Raw genomic sequence first — 23,891 nt, forward strand, 5'->3', positions numbered from 1 at the left:
CATTATAAAATATGTCAACTCCCCCAATTGATCTTTAGATTCAATGCAATCACAATAAAAATCCCAGCAGACAGTGTGCATGTTTAAAAATAGAATATGGAGGCAGGGCGCGGTGGCTCACGCCTGTAATCCTAGCTCTCTGGGAGGCCGAGGCAGGCGGATTGCTCGAGGTCAGGAGTTCGAAACCAGCCTGAGCAAGAGTGAGACCCCATCTCTACTATAAATAGAAAGAAATTAATTGGCCAACTAATATATACAAAAAATTAGCCGGGCATGGTGGTGCATGCCTGTAGTCCCAGCTACTTGGGAGGCTGAGGCAGGAGGATTGCTTGAGCCAGGAGTTTGAGGTTGCTGTGAGCTAGGCTGACGCCACGGCACTCACTCTAGCCTGGGCGACAAAGCGAGACTCTGTCTCAAAAAAAAAAAAAAAAAAAAAATAGAATATGGAGCTGTGTGTAAAGCCTAGAGCAAGTGATAGAAATGCCATGATAGCAGTAAGCCAATGGGAACTGTCACATCTACCAAAGTCAACAAGGGACATCCAGCTAAGGAAAATAAAAATCATGGGGACGAAGGAAAAACGAAAAGGTGTTCAATATAATGATGGTAATAATAGATGAAGAACACAGTGGCATGTACTTACAAGTGGATGAAGTGAGCTAAGACTTGCACTAGGCCTTTTGAGTAATATTTATTGAGCTAAACTGTGGTAGGTGCTTACATATCCATTATATCCATAACCATGAAAATAAATTTAGAAGTCGATAAGGCAGCCATTGTCATCTCCAGTTTGTAAATAAAAAGGCCACAGCTTTGTGAGGTTAGATGCTTTTCCAAGGTCATAAATCCAGTGAATGACAGATTTATTATTCATATCTAATGCCCCCAGTTTGCTCCTCAGGAGGGGTCTGATTGGTGAACGAAAACTATAACACTTTGCAGTTAAACTAAGTAAAGTACAAGGGCTGGAAGACTGTGTCATGCTAGGAACTATGATTCTTCCAAATGGAAACCAAGAAAGCAGCAATATCTGATGCAACACAATTTGGGAAAGAGGTGTCGTCACAAATAGGAAAAACCACATGGTAATTTAGATATCATTGAAGCATGAAACTTGGTTGAAATTACAGTTCTTTATTAATACAGCCAAAGGTAAGAAATGTAAAGCACAGGATATTGACATTCTACATAAAAAGATAATTCCTGGAATCATTTTACTTTACAGCAACCTGAGCACCATGTTCAGCTATACAACTGTTTTATTTCAGTAGTCTGTGTGGTGTGATGCGGCTGGTTTCACAGTCAGACCACTGGCTTTTTGCTGCTCCCTGGTCAGGGATGACTGCAGCTCACACTAGCTGGGTTCCCAAGTTAAAGGCTGTTTCTTCAGTGACAGGACTGTGTATGCAAATGACATCAAGTAAACAGAAGAGATGCTGGCCTTAACTAAAGGTAAACTGGAAAGTTTCCAATTGCTCAGACATTAGGAAAGACAACCTTTATAAAATCCCAAGAGGGCCTTGGTGAAGTTCTCAGCCAGACATCTGGCAGCCAACACCAGCCAGCAGGCCTATAACAAGCAGAAGGGGCCTCCGGGTGCTGCCTGCTGCAACTTAACTGTAAATTCCAGTTGGAACACTCGGTGTACTCTGTGGGTCGAAGTGGCCCCAGCTAATAGCAGGTAGCCAAGACCAGGTAAGAAGCAGCTGATGCAAAAATCTGATTCTAGACAAGAGAGGCTTTCCATGTACATAAACTTCTAGACATTAGGAAGTTAAACTTTCAAATGGTAAATCAATTCAGATACCCTTATGCTACACAGTAGTGAGGTTCAAACTTTTAAACAGGGTTTGCCTAGACAGGCACCATTAGGTCCATTGTCCCAAAGCCATCTTGTATTCAGGGCAGGGAGCAAAACATCAATCAGCTTAACTTGGATTCAGGTGGCTCAAGGATCATCCCCATCTGGTATCTCATTTTAATTCCAGCTGGTTTAATTCACAGGAGAAAGGAAACTCCCAGGAGGTAGATTTCTAAATCCTAAGCAATTCCAAAGCAAGAAGCAATGGAAACAGGCCCCGGGCACATGATTGAAGGGTATAAGAGAACATTGACAATAGGCTGCTAGGTAGCACCTGCACTCTAGTCAGTCCCTAGAGACTTAAAGGGAAATGGAAGTTAAGAGGTGTTGAATATGCTGGGTAAGAAAGACAGACACTTCACAATAAAAAACTGCTGTCACAAATTTCTAAACATTGCAAGTAGGAAATAACATCTCAAATGCCACTCTCCAAAAAGAGGAGACAGGCCAGGCACGGTGGCTCACGCCTGTAATCCTAGCATTCTGGGAGGCCAAGGTGGAAGGATTGCTTGTGATCAGGAATTCAAGACCAGCTTGAGCAAGAGCAAGACCCATCTCTACTAAAAATATAACAATTAACTGGGTGTAGTAGCGACGTACACCTCAGGAGGCTAAGGCAGGAGGATCATGAGCCCAGAAGTTTGAGGTTGCAGTGAGCTATGATGACGCCACTGCACTCTAGCCCAGGTGACAGAGCGAGACTCTGTCTCAAAATAAAATATAAAAAAAAAGAGGAGACAGTATACGTAAAGTGGATTTTTAGTCTGGATATAGTAAATGCATAGTGCCAATAATAATCTTATTTCTCCCAGATTAAAGTCCATAGGTCATGAATTCTAGCTAACTCACACATACTGATCAGTGAGGTTCAAATCAAGATTTTCACCACCTCCTTGCTTCACTCAGATTCCATGGGGTCTCTTCTATTGCTTTGGTGACATATACATACTGGGTTCCAGAAACAATTTCCACTGGAATTACTGTTCTCAGAGCTGAGGATTGGCTTATTTCCTAAATGTGCTGGGTGTTGTGAAATCTTGTGTATCTTGTTACATCTTTGACCTTCTAAAATTGAGGTACATCAGAGGCTTAGAGTTAAGGGAATATGACTTTGAGAGCCAGGATGGAACAGTGGTCTTCCCAATGAGAGGTAGCCCAGGATGCAGGGGTAAAGAAATCATACCTCAGAACGCCTTGATGGAAACCATGCAAAAACAGAAAAGGAAGAGAGAACGTCTTTGTATGTTTTAACTCACTAAACATTAGAATTTGATTTCTGTCTTGAATTCCTTTGAATTTCATCTTCAGATTTTAACTGGCAAAGACATTTAACATCTGGACATTAATTTCTCCCTGTAAATTTGATACTAGAAAGTCTATTCAAATTTAGAACCTGTGTACATTGGCATTTTATTACTGGAGTATCTTTTTTTAATATATTATTTTAATTTTTGTGGTTTTTTTTTCATTTTCTTTTTATAGACCAGCTACAGTAGAATACTGGAGTATCTTAATGCTATTATTTATTCTCATCGTATTAATAGAATTTCTTGTACACTATGTTAGACAACGTGATTGAGTGTAAGCGGGAATGAAAGAATAAAAAGTTAACTTTCCAATTTGTAAACAGAGTTACTTTGAAGTTAAAAATGTATAATTCTGACTCATTTTATAGCCTACCAGGGACAAAATCTAAACAGTCCACCAACTACTATAAAGAGGATACACAAAGGAGCCTAAGTTGGTACTGGGGGAGTAGATTTTTAAAAATGGGTCAGGACCATTCTAAAAGATGGCTCATCTCCCTCAAGGACAATGGCCATAAATATGCCTGCTTGACCACAGGCTAATAACTTAAGCCAAGAGCGTTAACAGAACACTGATTTGGAGAACATTTGAAAGGGAGTGCTTATTCCCCAATCCTTATGTTATTGTTGTTGTTTTTATTATATGGAAAGAGCTCCACTAGCTGTATTCCTCATTTGTTCTTTTATATAATTTTTTTTTCTTTTTTAAGAGATAGGGTCTTGTTCTGTCACCCAGGCTAGAGTGTAGTTACACAATCATAGTGCACGGCAGCCTTGAACTCCTGGGCTCAAGCAATCCTTCTGCCTCAGCCTCCCAAGTAGCTGGGACTACAGGACATGCCACCACAGTCAGCTAATTTTTCCTATTTACTTATTTATTTTTTAGAGAGAGGATCTTAATATATTGCCCAGGCTGGTCTCAAACTCCTGGGCTCAAATGATTCTCCTGCCTTGGCTTCCCAAGTCCTGGAATTATAAGCATAAGCCACCTCGTCTGGCCTATATAATTAATTTTTAAAAGATAAGTAATTTGTGTGTGTGTGTGTGTGTGTGTGTGTGTGTGTGTGATGACTTGGGATATAGGAAAAAAAAAGATAAGTAACATTTTAATGAAAAAGGAAGAAATAAGTCAGGATCCATTTTTTCTGATCCAACTTTCAGCCCACTATATAAATATGAATCCTTTTAATACTTGGGTATTGCTACATTTTTGATCACCTGTGATAGAAATTGTAGTTCAACTTGGCTTAACCAACAAAGAAAGTAAATAACAAAATGTCGAAGACAAAGTTTTATGAACTTGGCATAACAAACCAGACTTTGAATTTCATGGCCAGGCGTATTGGCTCACATCTGTAATCCTAGCACTTTGGGAGGCTGAGGGAAGAAGATCACTAGAGGCCAGTAGTTTGAGATCAGCCTGGGCAACATCTCAAAAATAAAATAAAAAAAGAATTTCAGACAACCGACTAAAATGCATGGAATTCTTCTTAGACCTGCCAATCTTCTAATATCATTCTGAACTATGCCTTTAGTGAGACTGAAGTTTAACTCTTCAAGCACTTCTCAAGTCTTTGAGTGCTTTACAGAAAACAATAAAATAAATTTTAAAATCCCAAATCTAATTTATTAGCAATACATACAGACATGAGTCCTACCACCGTGATTGCTGAATTCAATCTAAAATAATATCCAAAAGCAGAATGGATTGAATATTTTATATAAACACAGTTTTAATAATTCTTTTGTTTAAATGAATGAACTCCAAAAATATCACATAGGTGTTTCACACTTGATCCGATCTGCATGCTGTAGCTCATCTAGAACATTTCTGATGCTCTCAACACAAACTTCTCCTCTGTGATGTTTTTTTGATGCAAGATTCCATACATGTTCAAACTCTTCATCAGAAAGCTTGACACCAATGTTACATAATATCTCTGCAATCTAGAAAAAAGCATTTTAAGTCAGACCAAGATTTATATGTTTTAAAATTTGTATTTAAAAATATTTTTACAACATCTAAGTCTATGTATATTTATCCCCAAAAATATGTGTATATGTGTGTGCTTGTGTATGTATTAATATAATGGGAAAATATTAAAATTTTAGTACTTTCAGCTCAGGAAATCATGAATACTCTCATATGAGAATATTTAACTGTACTAGCAAATATATAAAATTGCTTTCAATTCTATCTGATCATTTTAAAAACCAGCAGCAACATTCAAGTAAAAAGAGTAAAAATTAAAGATAGAAGATTTGTTAGATTTGAGTTCCATCTTGGTCATTTATTGTCATTATGATCTTGTGTGTGCCACATAAGCCGCTTGAATATTAATTTTCTTTTCTTTAAAATAGGAGCATTTAGCCGGGCGCGGTGGCTCACGCCTGTAATCCTAGCACTCTGGGAGGCCGAGGCGGGTGGATTGCTCAAGGTCAGGAGTTCGAAACCAGCCTGAGCAAGAGCGAGACCTCGTCTCTACTATAAACAGAAAGAAATTAATTGGCCAACTAATATATATAGAAAAAATTAGCTGGGCATGGTGGCACATGCCTGTAGTCCCAGCTACTCGGGAGGCTGAGGCAGCAGGATTGCTCGAGCCCAGGAGTTTGAGGTTGCTGTGAGCTAGGCTGACGCCATGGCACTCATTCTAGCCTGGGTAACAAAGTGAGACTCTGCCTCAAAAAAAAAAAAAATAGGAGCATTTATAAAATTAATCTAATGGGCCTGCTGTAAACTTTAACTATGGTCATGGATGTGCAAATGCTAGAGAGATAGCCTATCTATTGAGGGAGTACACTAAAGCTGAGCGCACTGAAAACTAAGAAACTTTGACTACCAATAATCTCTCTGCAGTGATAATTATTAAAATAGATGAAGGGGGAGGGAAACATGCTTCTTATGTCTCAGAAAAAAATACATAACAAAGGAAAGTAAGCACTAGTAATGTGAAGAAAAGATAGAATGAGTAGAGGGAATAAAAGATGTGAAAATAAAATTTTAAAAAGAAACTAAATTTAAAAGAAGAAAGAAACTGAATTTAAAAGTAGCAGCCTTTTCTATGAAGCATACAGGGAAACAGCAAAAAAAAAAGAGGGACATGAATGGTTAGACAGTGAATAGGAAAGCCAAAGAAATAGAATAGTTGCAGAATGCATTTATTAAACAGAATCTCAACAAAAATTAAAAGATATCTTAGAAATGATGTGCCCTTGTGGGAAATTAGCAGTATAATCAAACACTGTTCCAATACAAATCAAATATTGTTCAAATACAAATCAAATTCTGAAACTCAGAAGAGCAGAGTTGCTAGCAACTGCAGCTATAAGGCAAAAACACCTCAATACCCCAATAGTGGGTAAAAAAAGCCCCTGCAGAATAGCCAATGCAACCTTACAGAATAAGAACGAATCAGGAGGCATCTATTTACCAGACTTCAGGCTATACTACAAGGCTATAGTAACCAAAACAGTATCGCACTGGCACAAAAACAAAGACATAGGTCTATGGATCAGAAAAGAGAACCCATATATGAAACCATCCTCATATTGCCATCTGATTGTTGAAAAGCAGACAAAAACATACACTGGAGAAAAGAATCCCTATTTGACAAATAGTGCTAGGAAAATTGGATAGCCACATGTAGAAGACTGAAACAGGATCCATATCTCTCATTACTCAGAAAAATTAATTTACCCTGAATAATAGACCTAAACCTAAGGCATGAAGCTATAAGAATTCTGGAAGAAAATGTTGGAAAAACTCTTCTAAATATTGGTCTAGGCAAAGAATTTATTAAGAAGACCCCAAAAGCAATCACAGCAAGAACAAAATTAAATAAATGGGACCTGATCAATTAAAAAGCTTCTGCACAGCCAAGAGCACAATCAGTAGAGCAAATAGCCTACAGAATGGAAGAAAATATTTGCATGCTATACATCCAATAAAGGGCTTATAACAAGAATCTACAAAGTACTCAAGCAAATTAGCAAGAAAAAATCAAGCAACTCCATTAAAAAGTGGGCAAAAGACATGAACAGAAACTTTTCAAGATACACTAGTGGCCAAGAAACACATGAAGAAAATGCTCAATCATCAGGGAAATGCAAATCAAAACCACAATGAGATATCACCTAACTTCAGTGAGAATGGTTGTTATCTAAAAGTCCCAAAACAACAGATGCTAGTGTGAATGCAGAGAGAAGGGAACTCTTATACACTGTTGGTGGGACTGCAAACTAGTACAACCTCTATGGAAAACAGTTTGGAAATACCTCCAAGAACTAAAAGTAAACCTACCATTTGGTCCAGCAATCCCACTACTACATATTTACCCAAAGGGAAAAAAGACATTTTATCAAAAAGACACTTGCACTCAAATGTTTACAGCAGCAAAATTCACAATTGCAAAAATGTGTAAACAACTCTAGTGCCCTCCAATATATGTGTAGATTAATAAAATGTGGTATATGTATACCATGGAGTACCACTCAGCCACAAGAAAAGGTGATCTAGTTTCTTTTGTAACAACCTGGATGGAACTGGAGACCATTCTTCTAAGTGAATTATCACAAGACTGTAAAAACAAACACCACATGTACTCAATACTAAATTAGAACTAATTGGTCAACACTCATGTGCACATATTAGAAGCAAAACTCAAAACTCAATGGAAATCAAGCAAGAGGAGGGGGAAGGAGGGTATGCGTAAATTCACACCTAACAGGTACAAGACACACTATCTGTGTGAAGGGCACACCTATAACTCTGACTCAAACTGTACAAAAGCAAATTATGTAACCAAAACGTGTATCCCCGTAATATTCCTGAAATAAATAAATAAATAAATAAATAAATAAATAAATAAATAAATAAATAAACAAACAAACAAACAAACAAACAAAAATTTTAAAGCCCCTGCAGAGTAAACTCAGGAAGTGGCCTCATTTAGTCTTGAGCATCCCAGACCTTCTTCCCTGCTTCCTTTCCTCTTCCTCTGGAGGCATTCCTCCACTAGATCAGCATTCTATCAGTACTGTTAACATTATTACTCCAACCAGGAATTTGAGTTCTTACTTTTTATCTAGAGTTGTAAGAAAAAGGATGACTTCCTAATTAAAAGAATTTTTAGGCATGTGAAACAAGCAGGAGACTTTTGCTTCTTTTTGCAACCTTGCAGTCCTCCTATTTCATAGGCCCTTTAGAGTGATGGAAGGAAGAGAAAACACAGTCTGGGGGTATCTCTTCTCTGACCTCTGGGAAGGGTACTGGGTTTCTCCTTTAGGGCCAGTAAGCAGGCATAATCCTCTGAGTTTCTCCTTCCTTTCTCCCCTGCCTCAGTGGAAATAAATTGTTGAAATGAATCTGCCATTAATTCACTTAGTATTTAGTAAGTTTTCAAGCCATCAACCCTTTATTTGAAGTGCCAGAGGGCATCATAGGTCTATTCCTACCATTTCTAACTCTGGCTATGAAGTTTCTGAGGAAGCAGGTGCTCCTGAATTACACCCTGTTTTGCTTAGCACCGATATAGACAGGCTGGTCTGACCGAACACAGCTATTGGTCCTTGGCCCTCAGCACCCAGTGGCTATTCTGACCTAGCTGGTTACACCTACTCTATAGCCCACCTAGGAATAGGATCATCTAGGATGTGGGGACCATGCTTTCTTAGTCAAAAAAAAAAAAAAAAAAAAATATATATATATATATATATATATATATATATATACTCACATATGGTGTAGCAAAAGGACAGAATAAATCAATGCTTGTCACAGATAATCTGAGACATATGAGAGCAGCAGACAAGAAGCATGGCAGAGTGATCCTCTTCATGCTAATTCTTTTGTTCTGGAGGCCCAAGACCATAAGGATACTTACACAAGGAAGGAAGGGATTAATCCTTGTTTCATTTCTCAACTGAGAATAGTATTGAATGTTTTAGAAGAATATTTTTCAATACATGGGCCATAGTGAATATATAACATGAATGAAATTCTTCCTGTCACAGAGTAAATTCTACTTTAAGAATTGTATAAGAATGTCACAACCAAGTTAAACATTGTTAATCAAGAATCCTATATTTGGGGATTCTATAGACACTGTAATATAAAAAAAAAGCTCAAGTTTTGAAAAAAGTCATAGCAGTCATTGATGCGTAATAAACATTTCCATCTTTGTATGTTTACACAAGGTTTTTTGAAATAATATGCTGTACCTCTTTTTTTGATCTGGTCTTGAAGAAGTCTCTTTCGAACACTCCTTTCTGGGCAAAGATGGTAGGATATAGTAATGAATAAGCATTGCCCTCTTCACCATAGTTAGTTCTATCACTGACGCGACGAATTCGGGGGACAGGAATATCAGATCGAATGGTTGGAACACCACAGGTGGGGTAACCTAGGAAAGTGGATGATGAAGGAAAACAAACATTCTAAAACTAAGCTGTATAATACAGTAACCACCTGCCCCATGCAGCTACTGAGCACTTGTAATGTGGAGAGATTGAATTGCAATGTAATCTAAATGTAAAATTCAAAGACTTTAATACCAAAAAAGTGAAATATTTAATAATTTGTATATTGGTTATTTAAATGAGAATATTTTGGATATATGCTATTTTTTTTTTTTTTTTTGAGTCTCGCTTTGTTGCCCAGGCTAGAGTGAGTGCCGTGGCATCAGCCTAGCTCACAGCAACCTCAAACTCCTGGGCTCAAGCGATCCTACTGCCAAGGACTACAGGTATGCTCCACCATGCCTGGCTAATTTTTTTTCTATATATATATATTAGTTGGAGAATTAATTTCTTTCTATTTATAGCAGAGATGGGGTCTCGCTCTTGCTCAGGCTGGTTTTGGACTCCTGACCTCGAGCAATCCACCCGTCTCAGCCTCCCAAGTGCTAGGATTACAGGCATGAGCCACGGCGCCCGGCCAGATATATACTATTAAATGTAATTTCCCCTGTTTCTTTTTTAATGTGACCTTTTTAATGTACTAGAAAATTCTTAAATGCACAAGCGATTTCAATTATATTTCTATTGCACAGCTAAGGGGAGTAGAAAGATTTCATTCCACTACACTGTATAGCACGTTTATAAAATCCAGTTGAGAAAAATATGTAAATCCTTAATCATGTCCTTAGTCCAAGGAAGTGCTCTTGACCAACATAAAATAGTCTTTCTAAATAACTAATATTTATCATGCTAATATTGACATATGGATGTTATGGGTTGCATTGTATTCTCTCAAAACTCATATGTTGAAGTGCTAAACCTCAGTACCTCAGAGTGTGACCTTTTTTGGAAAATGAGGCCATTTCAGATGTAATTAATTACATTGATGGTATACTGGAGTATGGTGGGCCTCTATCTAATATGGCTAGAGTCTTATAAAAAAGGAGAAATTTGGACACAGACATGCATACATGCATGCCATGCGAAAATAAAGGCAGAGATCAGGCTGGTTATGGTCTCTCATGCTTATAATCCCAGCACTTTGGAGGCCGAGGCAGGAGGCTCATTTGAGGCGAGGAGTTCAACACCAGCCAGGGTGATATAGCTGGTAACCCCATCCCCATAAAAATGAAAATAAAAAAAATAGCCAGGTGTGATGATGCATGCCTGTAGTCCTAGCTACTTAGGAGGCTGAGGCAGGAGCATCCCTTGAGCCCAGGAGTTCAAGGCTCCAGTAAGCTAACGTGCACTGAGCTTTAGCCTGAGTGACAGAGTGAGACTCTGTCTCCAAAAACAATTAATTAGTTAATTTAAAAGGCCAAGATCAGGGTGATACAGCAGAAGCCAAGTAGTGCCAAAGACTGTCAGCAGATCATCAGAATCTAGGGGAAAAGCATGGGCAGATTCTCCTTCACAATCTGTAGGAGGACAAACCCTACTGACAACTTGATCCCAGACTTCAAGCCTCCAGAACCATGAGACAATAAAATGCTGTTCCAACACCCAGTTGGTGGCACTTTATTACAGCAGCCCTAGCAAACTAATATATGGGGAATGAAGATGTAGAGAAATAATGTTTTGTAAAAGGTCTTTAAATATTTGAAAGAAAATATGTGTGGAGCTAAGGAATCACATGGCTTAAAAGTCTCCTAGTATTTGGTGAAGTCTGAATTACTACAATGTATAACATTCAATGCTCTGATTTATAATGGTTTCCATTTCATTAACATATATAAAGGATCGTTTTACTTGGGTCATCATTACCAATGGTTCAGTTCAACCGACATTTGTGTGTAACCTCCAACCCCAGGTGCTTAGAATACACAATTATATGAAAGGTACAAGGCTCTGGAGAAACTTACCATCTAATAGAGAGAGGCAGGGGACAATGCAAAGGCAGACCAAGGACACTTCAAACTTCTAGGTTTGCTGATCCTTTTAAAACTCAATAAATAATGTGGCATACTCACAAATAGAGGCACTGGCTCCCACAACTGCATTGATCTCAGAAGAACTTGTCTTATACTCATCAGAAACTTTATCACTTGGTCTCAGAAGTGTCCGCAGAGTCTTATCTGAGCTCCCTGGTTCTTTTAAGACAATATCTTCAGGTTTTATCAGGAGAGTTGGCTCAGATTCTTCAACATTAGCCTCAGCAGGGTTTGTACAATCAGGTTTTCTACCTTTAAAAAAGAAGGGAAAGAAAAAAAGTACAGGAAGACATTACTACTCGGTGCTTGCCGCTCTGCAACGAGATGATTTCTCCCCTTTAGTCTCTTCTTGCTAGTGGAAACTGAGCTGGTGCAAACCCTCCAAGGATGCCAACACCCAACTGTGGAATGGCAAGTTCAGACCCATGTTAAACACCAGGACATCTGAACACGGCCTGATGTTTCTTTTTTGCCACTCCACTCACTTCAGAATAAAGCTTTCAAAGTTGAGAGACCAAATACAAACATAGAAACCATTTTTTTTCCTTTCCTTTTATTTTAAATTAGAGCTTATTTTCATATTTAACTTGAACTAAAGAGTTGATTCTAGCACTGCCCTGAGGAGAGATAGGAAAAGTTTGGCGGATGAAAATTCCACACATACTTGATGAGGTATGAGGGGGGAGCATGTATTGCAACATCCAGAGAGGTGATGAGAACCCACTGAGAGCTCAAGAACTGATTATATAACGAGGCCCTAAAAGCCAATGTATAAAAGAAAACCCTGAGGTCGTAAATGAAACTGTGAGACTCTGTCCTTTTTTTGTAGATTTGCTTTGCTGAGTCAGTTCTGAAATTTAGTAGTAAATTCCTGGCATAGCTTTTTCAAAGATCTGGTTACGCCACAGATACCACTAGAGGGTGCTGTGGCGTTTCGCTCTTCAGAAGATCGCCAAAGGTTCTGGGGAAGCCCAAGCCAGGGTTACAAAGGAAGGTGGCAGGCCAGTTTGAGACAAGGGTGGGAACTGTGCCAGCCCAGAAAAGACATGCCTCTCTGAAGTACCCAGCCCCTTCCTCTCTCAACTCCTGCCAATCGTTGCCATGAAAGTGCTCAAGCCCAGACTTCCAGATCCTCTAATCCCACCCCCTCGCCAAAGTAGAAATCTGGACAAAGTTTAAAAAACCGTTTCTCAGAAAACTGAAAGAGTATTTACCCTCTTTCCTCCAAAGTCAACAGTAGGATAGAATTTGATATAAGAGAGTTCCTGACAGGGAAAAAAAAAAGAAAAGAAAGAAAGAAAGTTCCTGGCCGGGCGCGGTGGCTCACGCCTGTAATCCTAGCACTCTGGGAGGCCGAGGCGGGCAGATTGCTCAAGGTCAGGAGTTCAAAACCAGCCTGAGCGAGACCCCGACTCTACCATAAAAATAGAAAGAAATTAATTGGCCAACTAATATATATATATATATATAAATCAGCCGGGCATGGTGGCTTGTGCCTGTAGTCCCAGCTACTTGGGAGGCTGAGGCAGGAGGATCGCTTGAGCCCAGGAGTTTGAGGTTGCTGTGAGCTAGGCTGACACCACGGCACTCACTCTAGCCTAGGCAAGAAAGCGAGACTCTGTCTCAAAAAAAAAAAAAAGAAAGAAAGAAAGAAAGAAAGTTCCTGGCAGGCTAGCGCTGTGGCTCACCCCTGTAATCCTAGCACACTGGGAGGCCGAGGCGGGCAGATTGCTCCAGGTCACGAGTTCGAAACCAGCCTGAGCAAGAGCGAGACCCCGTCTCTACTATAAATAGAAAGAAATTAATTGGTCAACTAATATATATGGAAAAAATTAGCCGGGCATGGTGGCGCATGCCTGTAGTCCCAGCTACTCGGGAGGCTGAGGCAGAAGGACTGCTTGAGTCCAGGAGATAGAGGTTGCTGTGAGCTAGGCTGACGCCATGGCACTCACTCTAGCCTGGGCAACAAAGCGAGACTCTGTTCCTGGCAAACTGGCAAAGCATTCCAGGTCCCCTTCTAGACCTACTGGCCACTAACTTGCAGTTTCTATCCTAAAATCTTAGAAGATAAAAAATCCTCAAGAACTCCACTGAAAAGGACGGAGGAAGTCAGGATCCAGAAACAAGGAACAATTTGAAGAACTATCTGGTTTTAAAATATGCTCCTGCTTTCCCCCACTACTTCTTTTTTTCTTTTTTGTTTTTTGAGACAGAGTCTCACTTTGTTGCCCAGGCTAGAATGAGTGCTGTGGCGTCAGCCTACCTCACAGCAACCTCAAACTCCTGGGCTCAAGCGATCCTTCTGCCTCAGCCTCCCGAGTAGCTGGGACTACAGGCATGCGCCACCATGCCCAGCTAATTTTATATATATATTAGTTGGCCAATTAATTTCTTTCTATTTATAGTAGAGAGGGGGGTCTCGCTCTTGCTCAGGCTGGTTTCGAACTCCTGACCTCAAGCAATCCGCCTGCCTCGGCCTCCGAGAGTGCTAGGATTACAGGCATGAGCCACCATGCCCAGCCCCCCAACTACTTCATGAGTTGTGCCAAGAGGGAAAACTTTCTGTCACCTGTCTTTGTTTCTGAGAAGGTTGGGGTAGAGTTGTTTTCTATAAAAAGCTTCATTAGATAGAGAAGATTCCAATGCTTTCCTAGTGGACTGAATAGAAAAGCTGTCCCAGACCTGCTGGGTAAGGCTCACATTATCAGTAAAAATAAAATGTGGTTCTGACCTTCTAGAAACCCATGACCCAGGAATAAAAGTGAAAACAGTAGTATCTCTGCTTTTTAGAGGCGAGACATTCCAAGAGGAAATAAAAAAATGTAAACAATTGTTTTAAAAAGTTGATCCTCTAATAATCAAGACACAAAAAGTAAAGCAAATGAGGTATCATTATATACCAACTAAATTACAAGAATGTTTGAAATAACACTCAATGGTAGCAAGGTTGGAATAAAGCCTCACAGCATTGGCTGATAAAACTGCAAATTGGTACAATCATTTAGAAAAGAAAATGAAAACAGAGTTACTTCTGGGACAATAACAACATTGCTAAGAAATGAGATATAATTAGAAACAGAAAGCTTTTTGAGAGGCGATAATCATTACAGCATTACCCATATTACCTTAAAAATATCTGGAACCACCTAAATTTCAAAGAGTGAAGAAACGGTTTAGAAAATTGTAATATATCAGCATGAGAGAATTGAAAATATAGTTCACAGGAACCATAAAAGTATCTCTTCATTCCTTAGAAATTTGAAAGCCAAATTTTAAAAAGCCAAATAAAAATATGTTCACTTTTATTATTAATGTTTAAAATATCGGCATATGCACATATGTGTGTATATATATATAGTAAATAATACAGGAAGATAATATGTAGACAAATATTTGAGTCGGCAGGGTATGGTGGCTCACACCTGTAATCCTAGCACTCTAGGAGGCCCAGGCAGGTGGATCATTTGAGCTCAGGAGTTTGAGACCAGCCTGAGCAAAAGCGAGACCCCATCTCTATTAAAAAAATAGAAAGAAATTAGCTGGACAACTAAAATATATATATATGTATGTATGTACATATAAATTAGCTAGGCATAGTGGCACATGCCTGTAGTCCCAGCTACTCGGGAGGCTGAGGCAGGAGGATCTCTTGAGCCCAGGAGTTTGAGGTTGCTGTGAGCTAGGCTGATACCATGGCACTCTAGCCTGGGCAACAGAGTAAGACTGTGTCTCAAAAAAAAAAAAAAATTTGAGTCAAAAGTAAAGATTATGGTGTTTTTCCTTTCTGCACATTTTTTTTTTTTTTTTTTTTTGAGACAGTGTCTTGTTCTGTACCCCAGGCTTCAGTGCTGCGGTATGATCAAAGCTCACTGCAACCTTGAATTCCCAGGCTCAATTGATCCTCCTGCCTCAGCCGCCCAAGTAGCTGGAACTACAGATGCATGCCTGGATTATTTTTGGATTTTTTTTTTGTAGAGATGGGCTATCACTTTGTTGCCTAGGCTGGTCTCAAACTCCTGGCTTCAAGTGATCTTCCCATCTCGGACTCCAAAATTCCTGGGATTACAGACGTTAGCCACTGTGTCGGGACTCCTCTTTTTTTTTTTTTTTTTTTTAAGACAGAGTCTCACTCTGTTGCCTGGGCTACAGTGCTGTGGCATCAGCCAGCTCACAGCAACCTCAAACTCCTGTGCTCAAGCGATCCTCCTGCCTCAGCCTCCCTAGTAGCTGGGACTACAGGTATACACCACCATGCCTGGCTAGTTTCTTCTATTTTTGGTAGAGACAGGGTCTCGCTCTTGCTCAGGCTAGTCTCCAACTCCTGAGCTCAAATGATCCGCCCGCCTTGGCCTTCCAGAGTGCTAGGGTAGACTCCTTTTTGTTTTTGTTTTTTTTTTTTGTTTGTTTGTTTGTTGTTTTTTTTTGAGACAGAGTCTCACTTTGTTGCCCAGGCTAGAGTGAGTGCCGTGGCGTCAGCCTGGCTCACAGCAACCTCAATCTCCGGGGCTCAGCGATCCTACTGCCTCAGCCTCCCGAGTAGCTGGGACTACAGGCATGCGCCACCATGCCTGGCTAATTTTTTGTATATATATTTTTAGTTGGTCAATTAATGTATTTCTATTTTTGGTAGAGACGGGGTCTCGCTCAGGCTGGTTTCGAACTCCTGACCTTGAGCAATCCGCCCGCCTCGGCCTCCCAAAGTGCTAGGATTACAGGCGTGAGCCACCACGCCCGGCTAGACTCCTTTTTGTACAAAATTTTTTAAATCAAATTTTCTTATGTCCAATTGTATTTTACTATTGACTATTCCTGGAGAAGGGAGCTAATTACTCACATAATGGTTTTCAAACAGTTTTCTGAGGAAATGTCTTTCATATTTTCAGCTCCTGTGTAAATACTTTTACTTTTAATAATGCATGGTTCCAAACTCAAAAGATGCAAAAACATAGATTAAAAAGTAAGTCTCAGTGCCACCCTGTCTCTCAGTCACCCAGTTGCTTCTCTCTGGAAATAGTAATATTATCAGATTCTTTCCTAACTTTATACAGATATTCTATGCATAAACAAGCAAATAAATAACTATGTATGTATGTGAATTTTTTTCTTTTTTATATAACATTAAAGTTTACAAGAGTTGGCTGAGCACGATGGCTCACGCCTGTAATCCCAGCATTCTAGGAGGCTAGATGGGAGGATCGTTCGAGGTCAGGAGTCCAAGACGAGCCTGAGCAAGAGTGAGACCCCATCTCTACTAAAAAATAGAAAGAAATTAGCTGAACAACTATATATGTGTGTGTGTGTGTATATATATATATATATATATATAATTAGCCGGGCATGATGGCGCATGCCTGTAGTCCCAGCTACTCAGGAGGCAATAGGATTGCTTGAGCCCAGGAGTTTGAGGTTGCTGTGAGCTAGGCTGACATCATGGCACTTGAGCATGGGCAACAAAGTGAGACTCTGTCTCCAAAAAAAAAAAAAAAGTTTACAAGAGTTGAGCAATCCTATAAATATTAAAATATAAAAGTCCATTTAAGAATCCAGCAAACCCAGGCTGGGCACAGTGGCTCACGCTGGTAATCCTAACACTCTAGGAGGCTGAGATGGGAGGATTGCTTGGGCTCAGGAATTCAAGACCAGCCTGAGTGAGAGTGAAACCCTCCCTCTACTAAACATAGAAAAATTAGCCAGGCCTGGTGATGAGTGCCTATAGTCTCAGCTACTCTGGAGGCTGAGGCAGGAGGATCACTTGTGCCCAGGAGTTTGAGGTTGTTGTGAGCTAGGCTGATGGCACTGCACTCTACCCAGGGTGACAGGACAAGACGCTGTTTCAAGGAAAAAAAAAAAATGGAAATTGAACCTCCCTCTTTACTCCCCCCTTTAAAAAAAAAAAAAAAAACTTAAAAAATAAATAAAATAAAATAATTTAGTAAACCTTCAAAAATTAAATACCTTTAATAATGGCCCTCTCTTCGTACTCTTTAAGAGGCAGTTTGTCTTTCCAGTTAAGAAAATTTGCAAATTCTAGAAAGTTAATCAGGCCGTCTTTATCCACATCACAGTAGTCAAGTAGCTGGTCCAGGAGCTTCTCATCTAAATGCAGGTCGGCCTGCTCACAAGCTTCCCGCAGCTCAGCTTTATCTATCATTCCATCTCCCTTCTGTTAGACATGAGGCAAAAAAAAGATGAAATGAACATTGCGTTTAAGAGCAGAATAGGCAACATCTATTATTTAGATTAAGAAAAAAGAAAGAGCTCCGTCACACAAATTCAAAGAATGTGTCTCAATTTTCACATAAGAGAAGGCAAATATTAAGTGAGATTGATCCTCATTGTGTCAAGCTGATATACACACACAGTAATTTCAAACACTGGTTGGAGCAGGGTGTGCTCAGAATCTCTGTTCACTGTATGTTAATCATTTTATTTAAACCATGCTGTTTACCCTGTAGTAGAGCAGCTACGCCCATGATATGGGCTTGGCATTTCATTTGACCCATGTTGTGTACTTTTTTTTTTTTTTTTTTTTTTTGAGACAGAGTCTCACTCTGTTGCCCTGGCTGGAATGGTGTGCCATCAGCCTAGCTCACAGCAACCTCAAACTCCTGGGCTCAAGCAATCCTCTTGCCTCAGCCTCCCAAGTAGCTGGGACTACAGGCATGCGCCACCATGCCCGGCTAATTTTTTTTTCTATATATATTAGTTGGCCAATTAATTTCTTTCTATTTATAGTAGAGACTGGGTCTCACTCTTGCTCAGGCTTTCCAACTCCTGACCTCGAGCAATCTGCCCGCCTTGGCCTCCCAGAGTGCTAGGATTACAGGCGTGAGTCACTGCGCCCGGCCTGTTGTGTACTTTTGACGGCTCTCTACAATTTTCCATGCTTATAAAGTCTTTTTAACACCTTCTGCATTTCAACTGGGCAATAAATGGCCCTTCGCTTCATCACCGGTTAATGAGAAGAAACTAGGGAGGTAGTTGCAGGACAAGTACAGGGATGTGAATTAAGAGACATTTGCTGGGTTTTGATAACACACCTATGAGCAAGAGAGACAGGCTGCAACTCTGATGGCCAGCCCCCACTGTGACAAGTAGACTAAGATTCACCCTGGTACCAGAGGAGGGGAAAAGTCTCACCTCCTTACAAACAACAGTTGAAGACAGAAATACCGACACCGAGTATGAACAGAGGGGAATGTATAAGGGAGCAGAAACTTTGGCTGAGTCACTTGAGGGGGCAAAGCACTTATTGCTAGTTAAGAATGAAGTGCAACGGAAGTGGGAACATCTTCCCACTCGGCCCCTCTTGCAGTGTATCAAGCCAACCTTATCCGTTCAGAGGTGTTAGTAAAGGTCTGAGTTTGATTGTTTGTTTTTGCAGTGGATCCTGGCTGCTATAAGTAAAGTTTTCAGAAAAACCCCCAAGATTCACTGGAATAGCATTCTAAACAAAAAAAGAAAAAAATTAAAGTTAAAAAGAAAATCCCCCAAGAGAAATCATAAATGAGGCATTGAGTAGTACTTAGGCTCTTTCTGTCCAGGATTAGATTTATAATGCTGTTGGAAGTGATCCTCTGGAGAATGAGAAACTGGCCCAGTGAATTCTAGATAAATTCTTGCAGTCAGACCTGCAGCTCTGGAAAATTTCCCTAACCCTGTGTTCAAACAGAATGAGAACTGAAAACATATAATCTTGACAGCGGAGCTGCAAATGGCTCCTGAAAAGCAGCTATTATGCTGTTACTGAGCTCTTGTTGAAACCGAACACTAGACCCATGGAGGCCTTGTGACTCCAGCCTGACAACCAGGTTGAGGTGGGCCAACTTGGACTCAACGACTAACAAACTAAAAAGGAACAAGCAAGCCTCATTTGTGAAATAGAAATGGTATATTCAAGAAGGCAGCTAATCTGGCCCCAGGAACATCTCAGCTTTACATGAAAAGGGGTAGCTATCCTTTAGAAAAAAATTTCGTTCAACACTTTGCCACTGGAAGCAAAGCCACTGGCTCAAGAGGACCCTAAATTCACGGGGGCTTCTCTAAATGCCTGTGCCTGGCTCACTGACAGTTCGGCTGAGCTGAAACCCGGCAGTCTTCGCTAGGCTCCTGTGACTTTCAAACTCAGTGTGAGATGTGAAACACCAAACATGGATGTAGTCACTCTGATCAGTGGGTACAACTAAAGGCCATTCCTCATGGCTGTGGCCAATACTCCTCTTGATAAACCTGTTGTATTTTTACAGACGCTAGCCAATGGCCTACCTGTTTGGTTTGCCACTTGGAAAACTACAGACAAGCAGTCCCGTATTGGGACTGCAAACTATGGAAACAAATTATGGTTGCTGATTGAACCATCTGGGTAATTCACATAGAGACGATAAGGGTCCATCCTCCGATGGCCATGATTGGAATCAAGCTGCTGATAGAGCCTGAATCATCCAGATTGCCACCACTGCTACCCACACTGTCCCTATACCAGACACGGCAACACGCCCACCACTACACACAGGGCACAAAGGAAAGGACTCCATGCTCCTAATGCAGAAGCATTAGGATTTGGCACTGGCTCCACTGCATGCCAAACTTGTGACTCCTGCCAACATTTGACGCACTTGTCTCATGGTGAAGGGGGACATGTCACACGTAGGGATTTCCCTCATGCTCCTAACAGACTGACTGTGTTGAACTTTTGACCCCCTCTCAGAGCTATTGGTGGTGCCTCACCAATGTTGACACTTTTCAAGTTATGGGATTGCTGTTCTAGTCCAATCATCTGGCTCCAGTCACAACAGTAGGGCCCATGAAATTAATTTGAGTTATACGTTCGCTTTCTGGACCATTTTTAATCTGACAGTGGTGCACCTTATAGCACAAAAGCTACTCAACAATGAGCTGTTAGTCAAGGTATTCAGTGAACCTTTCTCATCCCCTACCATTCATTGCTCTATGGTATTACTGAGCATTGAAATGGCCTTCTCAAAAATCGTCTACTTTCCACATCACCTCCTGGCCCACAGAGCAGTTCAGTCATCCGATGCAGCTGCCCCCAGAAATAAATCAGCCCATCTCCCAGCTGCTTCCTGAATAAAACGGGCAGGGGTTATAAAAACCTATTTTGAAAATTCAGGGCCAGGCACAGTGGTTCATGCCTATAATCCCAGCACTAGGGAGGCTGAGGTAAGAGGATCCACTTGAGCCCAGGAGTTCGAGACCAGCCTGAGCAATATAGTGAGGCTGTGTCATTACAAAAATAAAAATAAAAAAATTAGCTGGGCACAGTACAATGGTGCACACCTATAGCCCTAGCTACTTGGAAGGCTAAAGCAGAAGGATCATTTGAGCCTGAGAGTTCAAGGCTGCAGTGAGCTATGATTGTGCCACTTCCCTCCAGCCTGGGCAACAGAGCAAGACGGAAGGAAGGAAGGAAGGAAGGAAGGAAGGAAGGAAGGAAGGAAGGAAGGAAGGAAGGAAGGAAGGAAGGAAGGAAGGAAGGAAGGAAGGAAGGAAGGAAGGAAGGAAGGAAGGAAGGAAGGAAGGAAGGAAGTTCAACTGCCATGACCATTCCCAGAAATAATGCATCTAACAGCAACCCAGGCCAGCACAGTTGGTCCACCCTCTTGGTAGCAACTAGGCACAAAAAGGATTCTAGGAGATTCAAACTTTACTCTATTTTAGCCACCCAATTCTCTTGTTGGGTTGACATGGTCCTAGATCAGGGGTCCTCAAACTTTTTAAACAGGGGACCAGTTTCACTGTCCCTCAGACCGTTGGAGGGCCAGACTATAGTTTAAAAAAAACTATGAACAAATTCCTATGCACGCTGCACATATCTTATTTTGAAGTAAAAAAAACAAACGGGCAAAAACACCCGCATGTGACCCATGGGCCGTAGTCTGAGGACGCCTGTCCTAGATCATATGGTTAATAACTACTTGGTTGAGTATGCTACTCACCAAGTCCTCCTATAGTAACCAAAGCAGGGAATAAATAGGTCTCTGGAATTTTTTTAAGAATTCCTTTGTTCTTCTTATACCTGACCTTTCAGATAAAAAGGTGTAGATGAAAATTGGAGATGACTGAGAAAATGGTGAAGTTGCAGCTACTGGAATAGGACACACTGACTTTGTAGCAATGGAGGAAGAGCAGCAGATGAGCTCTTGGGGAGAGAACATCTTAGTCCTGAGATGTTCAGGGGAGTGAGGGACATTACGATAGTCTGTTTTTCAGTTTGTCCCTGGAGACTGCACCACAAAGGAAAATGCCATGGTGCAGCTCTCCCAACCTGTTGGAGACACATTAAGTTTAACTGACTGCCTGGAAGTTCCAACCAACGTTTGAATGCCAGTCTCTTCAATTTCAGAGAAATGTATTAGAAAGAGCCAGAGAATGACCTTCTTTATTGCACTTCCCACTCTGAACACCTTTGGATGTCTTTCCTACCTTCATTTTCAGTCATTCCATGAGGTGAGCAAATACCATCAGCTGGAGGCATGGACAAACAGGAGGATGGACTGCCCTCATGCAGCCCCTCCAAAAACAAAGACTAAGATATAATTATTGAACTTAAATGAGGACCCTAAGACCTATGAGCAAAATTTATTTTAGGAAACTATTCTAGTTTTAAGTTTACAATATTTACAGATTGGCGACAAATGTGCTCCTTAAGCAAGCACAAATTACTGAGTTCTACACATGCTTAATCAGACAATTAATTAAAAGAGAAAATAATCAGCTGACTTACATTGCTAAGAACATCTGTCATGAATTACATAGTCTATGATAGCGAAGAGCCAAAATCCCTGCTTGCAGCTCTGAGTTTCTCATAGCACTTGGTCCTCACTCTACCCCAGAAGTGTGCTGCATATGTTTAACAACTGGCTTTTTGAGCAGTGTGATGAGAGGAAGCCCTGATTTGTAGCAGTTGCTACTTTCCATGGTGTAAATACTGTCATCATGGACAGTTTCTGGCTACCAATATGCTGTAAAATAACTTGCAAGCTTCCTGGAAACTCAACAGTAGGCTCTTTCAAGCCACCTCTGACACACGACTGCTACTATAATTTATGTGTAACTCCTCCTGTCCATTTTAAGTTCCCTGAGAAGAAGGTCTACACATTATCTGGAATAATGCTTGACATATTATGAGTGTTCAATAAACAATAGAATTAATTTTATAAGTCAAGAAGATTCATTTAGGAAATCATAGCTTATTTGCTCCGTTTTGTTTTGTTCTTCCATTAAATTAAATCTGGGCATTCAATAATGTAAGATTCAAATAATCAAAAAATTATCCTACAGCTGTACTAAACCCACATCTTATTATCCTCTCAGAAAAAAGCTCCTTAAGGACACTGAGCATTACACTGTGCATATTAAAAATTAACCATTTAAAAGGTATATCAGCATTAAATAATTCTCAGTAATTTTCTCCCTGTTTAATTTAATTTTATCATAAGGAATGTGCCTGGTGGTTTACTTAAGTAATCAAGAGCTATTAAGATGATCATCTCCCCTACAATTACATTTAAAATGAAGAATTTTTAAAAGCAGAGCACTATGTATTAGATTATTAAGTATGAAATGTCCAATTTCAACCGGGCTCAGTGGCTCACGCCTGTAATCCTAGCACTCTGGGAGGCTGAGAAGGGAGGATTGCTTGAGCTCAGGAGTTCGAGCCTAGCCTGAGCAAGAGACCCTCATCTCTACCAAAATGAAAGGAAAAAACAAACAAAAAAACCAGCTGTTCGTTGTGGCGCACGCCTGTATTCCCAGCTACCCGGGAGGAAGCTGAGGCAGAAAAATCACTTGAGCCCAGGAGTTGGAGGATGCAATAAGCCACAATGACACCACTGCACTCTAGCCAGGCAACAGAGTGAGACTTTGTCTCAACAAAAACAAACAAGGCAACTGAACACCCCTTCTCATAACTCCCCACCCCTTCATTAAAAAAAAAAAAAAAAGGAAACAAATATCCGATTTCCTTAAGTACTAGGTTTGACAGTTGATATCTCTAACATTTCACTTTGACATTCGTTTTATGTTTACTGTGAAGGTACATCCTCAGTCTTTCAAATGCATGTTGTGGCTTGTGATTCTCTTTCAAAATTTTTTAGAGCAATTTTTATGAAACCACAGATAAGTCAAAAAGTTGAGCTATTTTCGAATTATGAGTTCCATCATGGAAACAATGCAGCACAGACAGCTCAGAATATGAAGTGTTTGGGAAGGATGTGGCTAATGAACCCACAGTAGTACGCCGATGATTTGAGAAATTCCATTCTGGTGATTTTAATCTTGAAAATGAGCTACGTGAGCAACCTGAAACCAAGG

The 23,891-nt window shown here is 40.4% G+C and overlaps 1 protein-coding gene across 2 annotated transcripts in view; it reads right to left on the bottom strand.

Moving 5' to 3' along the window:
* Window positions 1–4,533: 4,533 nt before the first annotated feature.
* EFHB (EF-hand domain family member B) overlaps window positions 4,534–23,891 on the bottom strand; it is a 61,709-nt gene continuing 42,351 nt past the window's right edge. For both annotated transcript variants that reach the window (XM_012783281.3, XM_076005632.1), the window contains exons 10-13: window positions 17,514–17,721; window positions 11,598–11,810; window positions 9,391–9,572; window positions 4,534–5,115 (exon numbers count right to left, since the gene is read on the bottom strand). In XM_012783281.3, coding sequence (XP_012638735.2) covers window positions 4,942–5,115; window positions 9,391–9,572; window positions 11,598–11,810; window positions 17,514–17,721 — 777 coding nt within the window. In that variant the 3' untranslated portion in view covers window positions 4,534–4,941. The remainder of the gene's footprint in view (window positions 5,116–9,390; window positions 9,573–11,597; window positions 11,811–17,513; window positions 17,722–23,891) is intronic.

The sequence above is a fragment of the Microcebus murinus genome, chromosome 1 (genome assembly GCF_040939455.1).
Source record: "Microcebus murinus isolate Inina chromosome 1, M.murinus_Inina_mat1.0, whole genome shotgun sequence".
In the NCBI taxonomy this organism is placed as follows: domain Eukaryota; kingdom Metazoa; phylum Chordata; class Mammalia; order Primates; family Cheirogaleidae; genus Microcebus; species Microcebus murinus.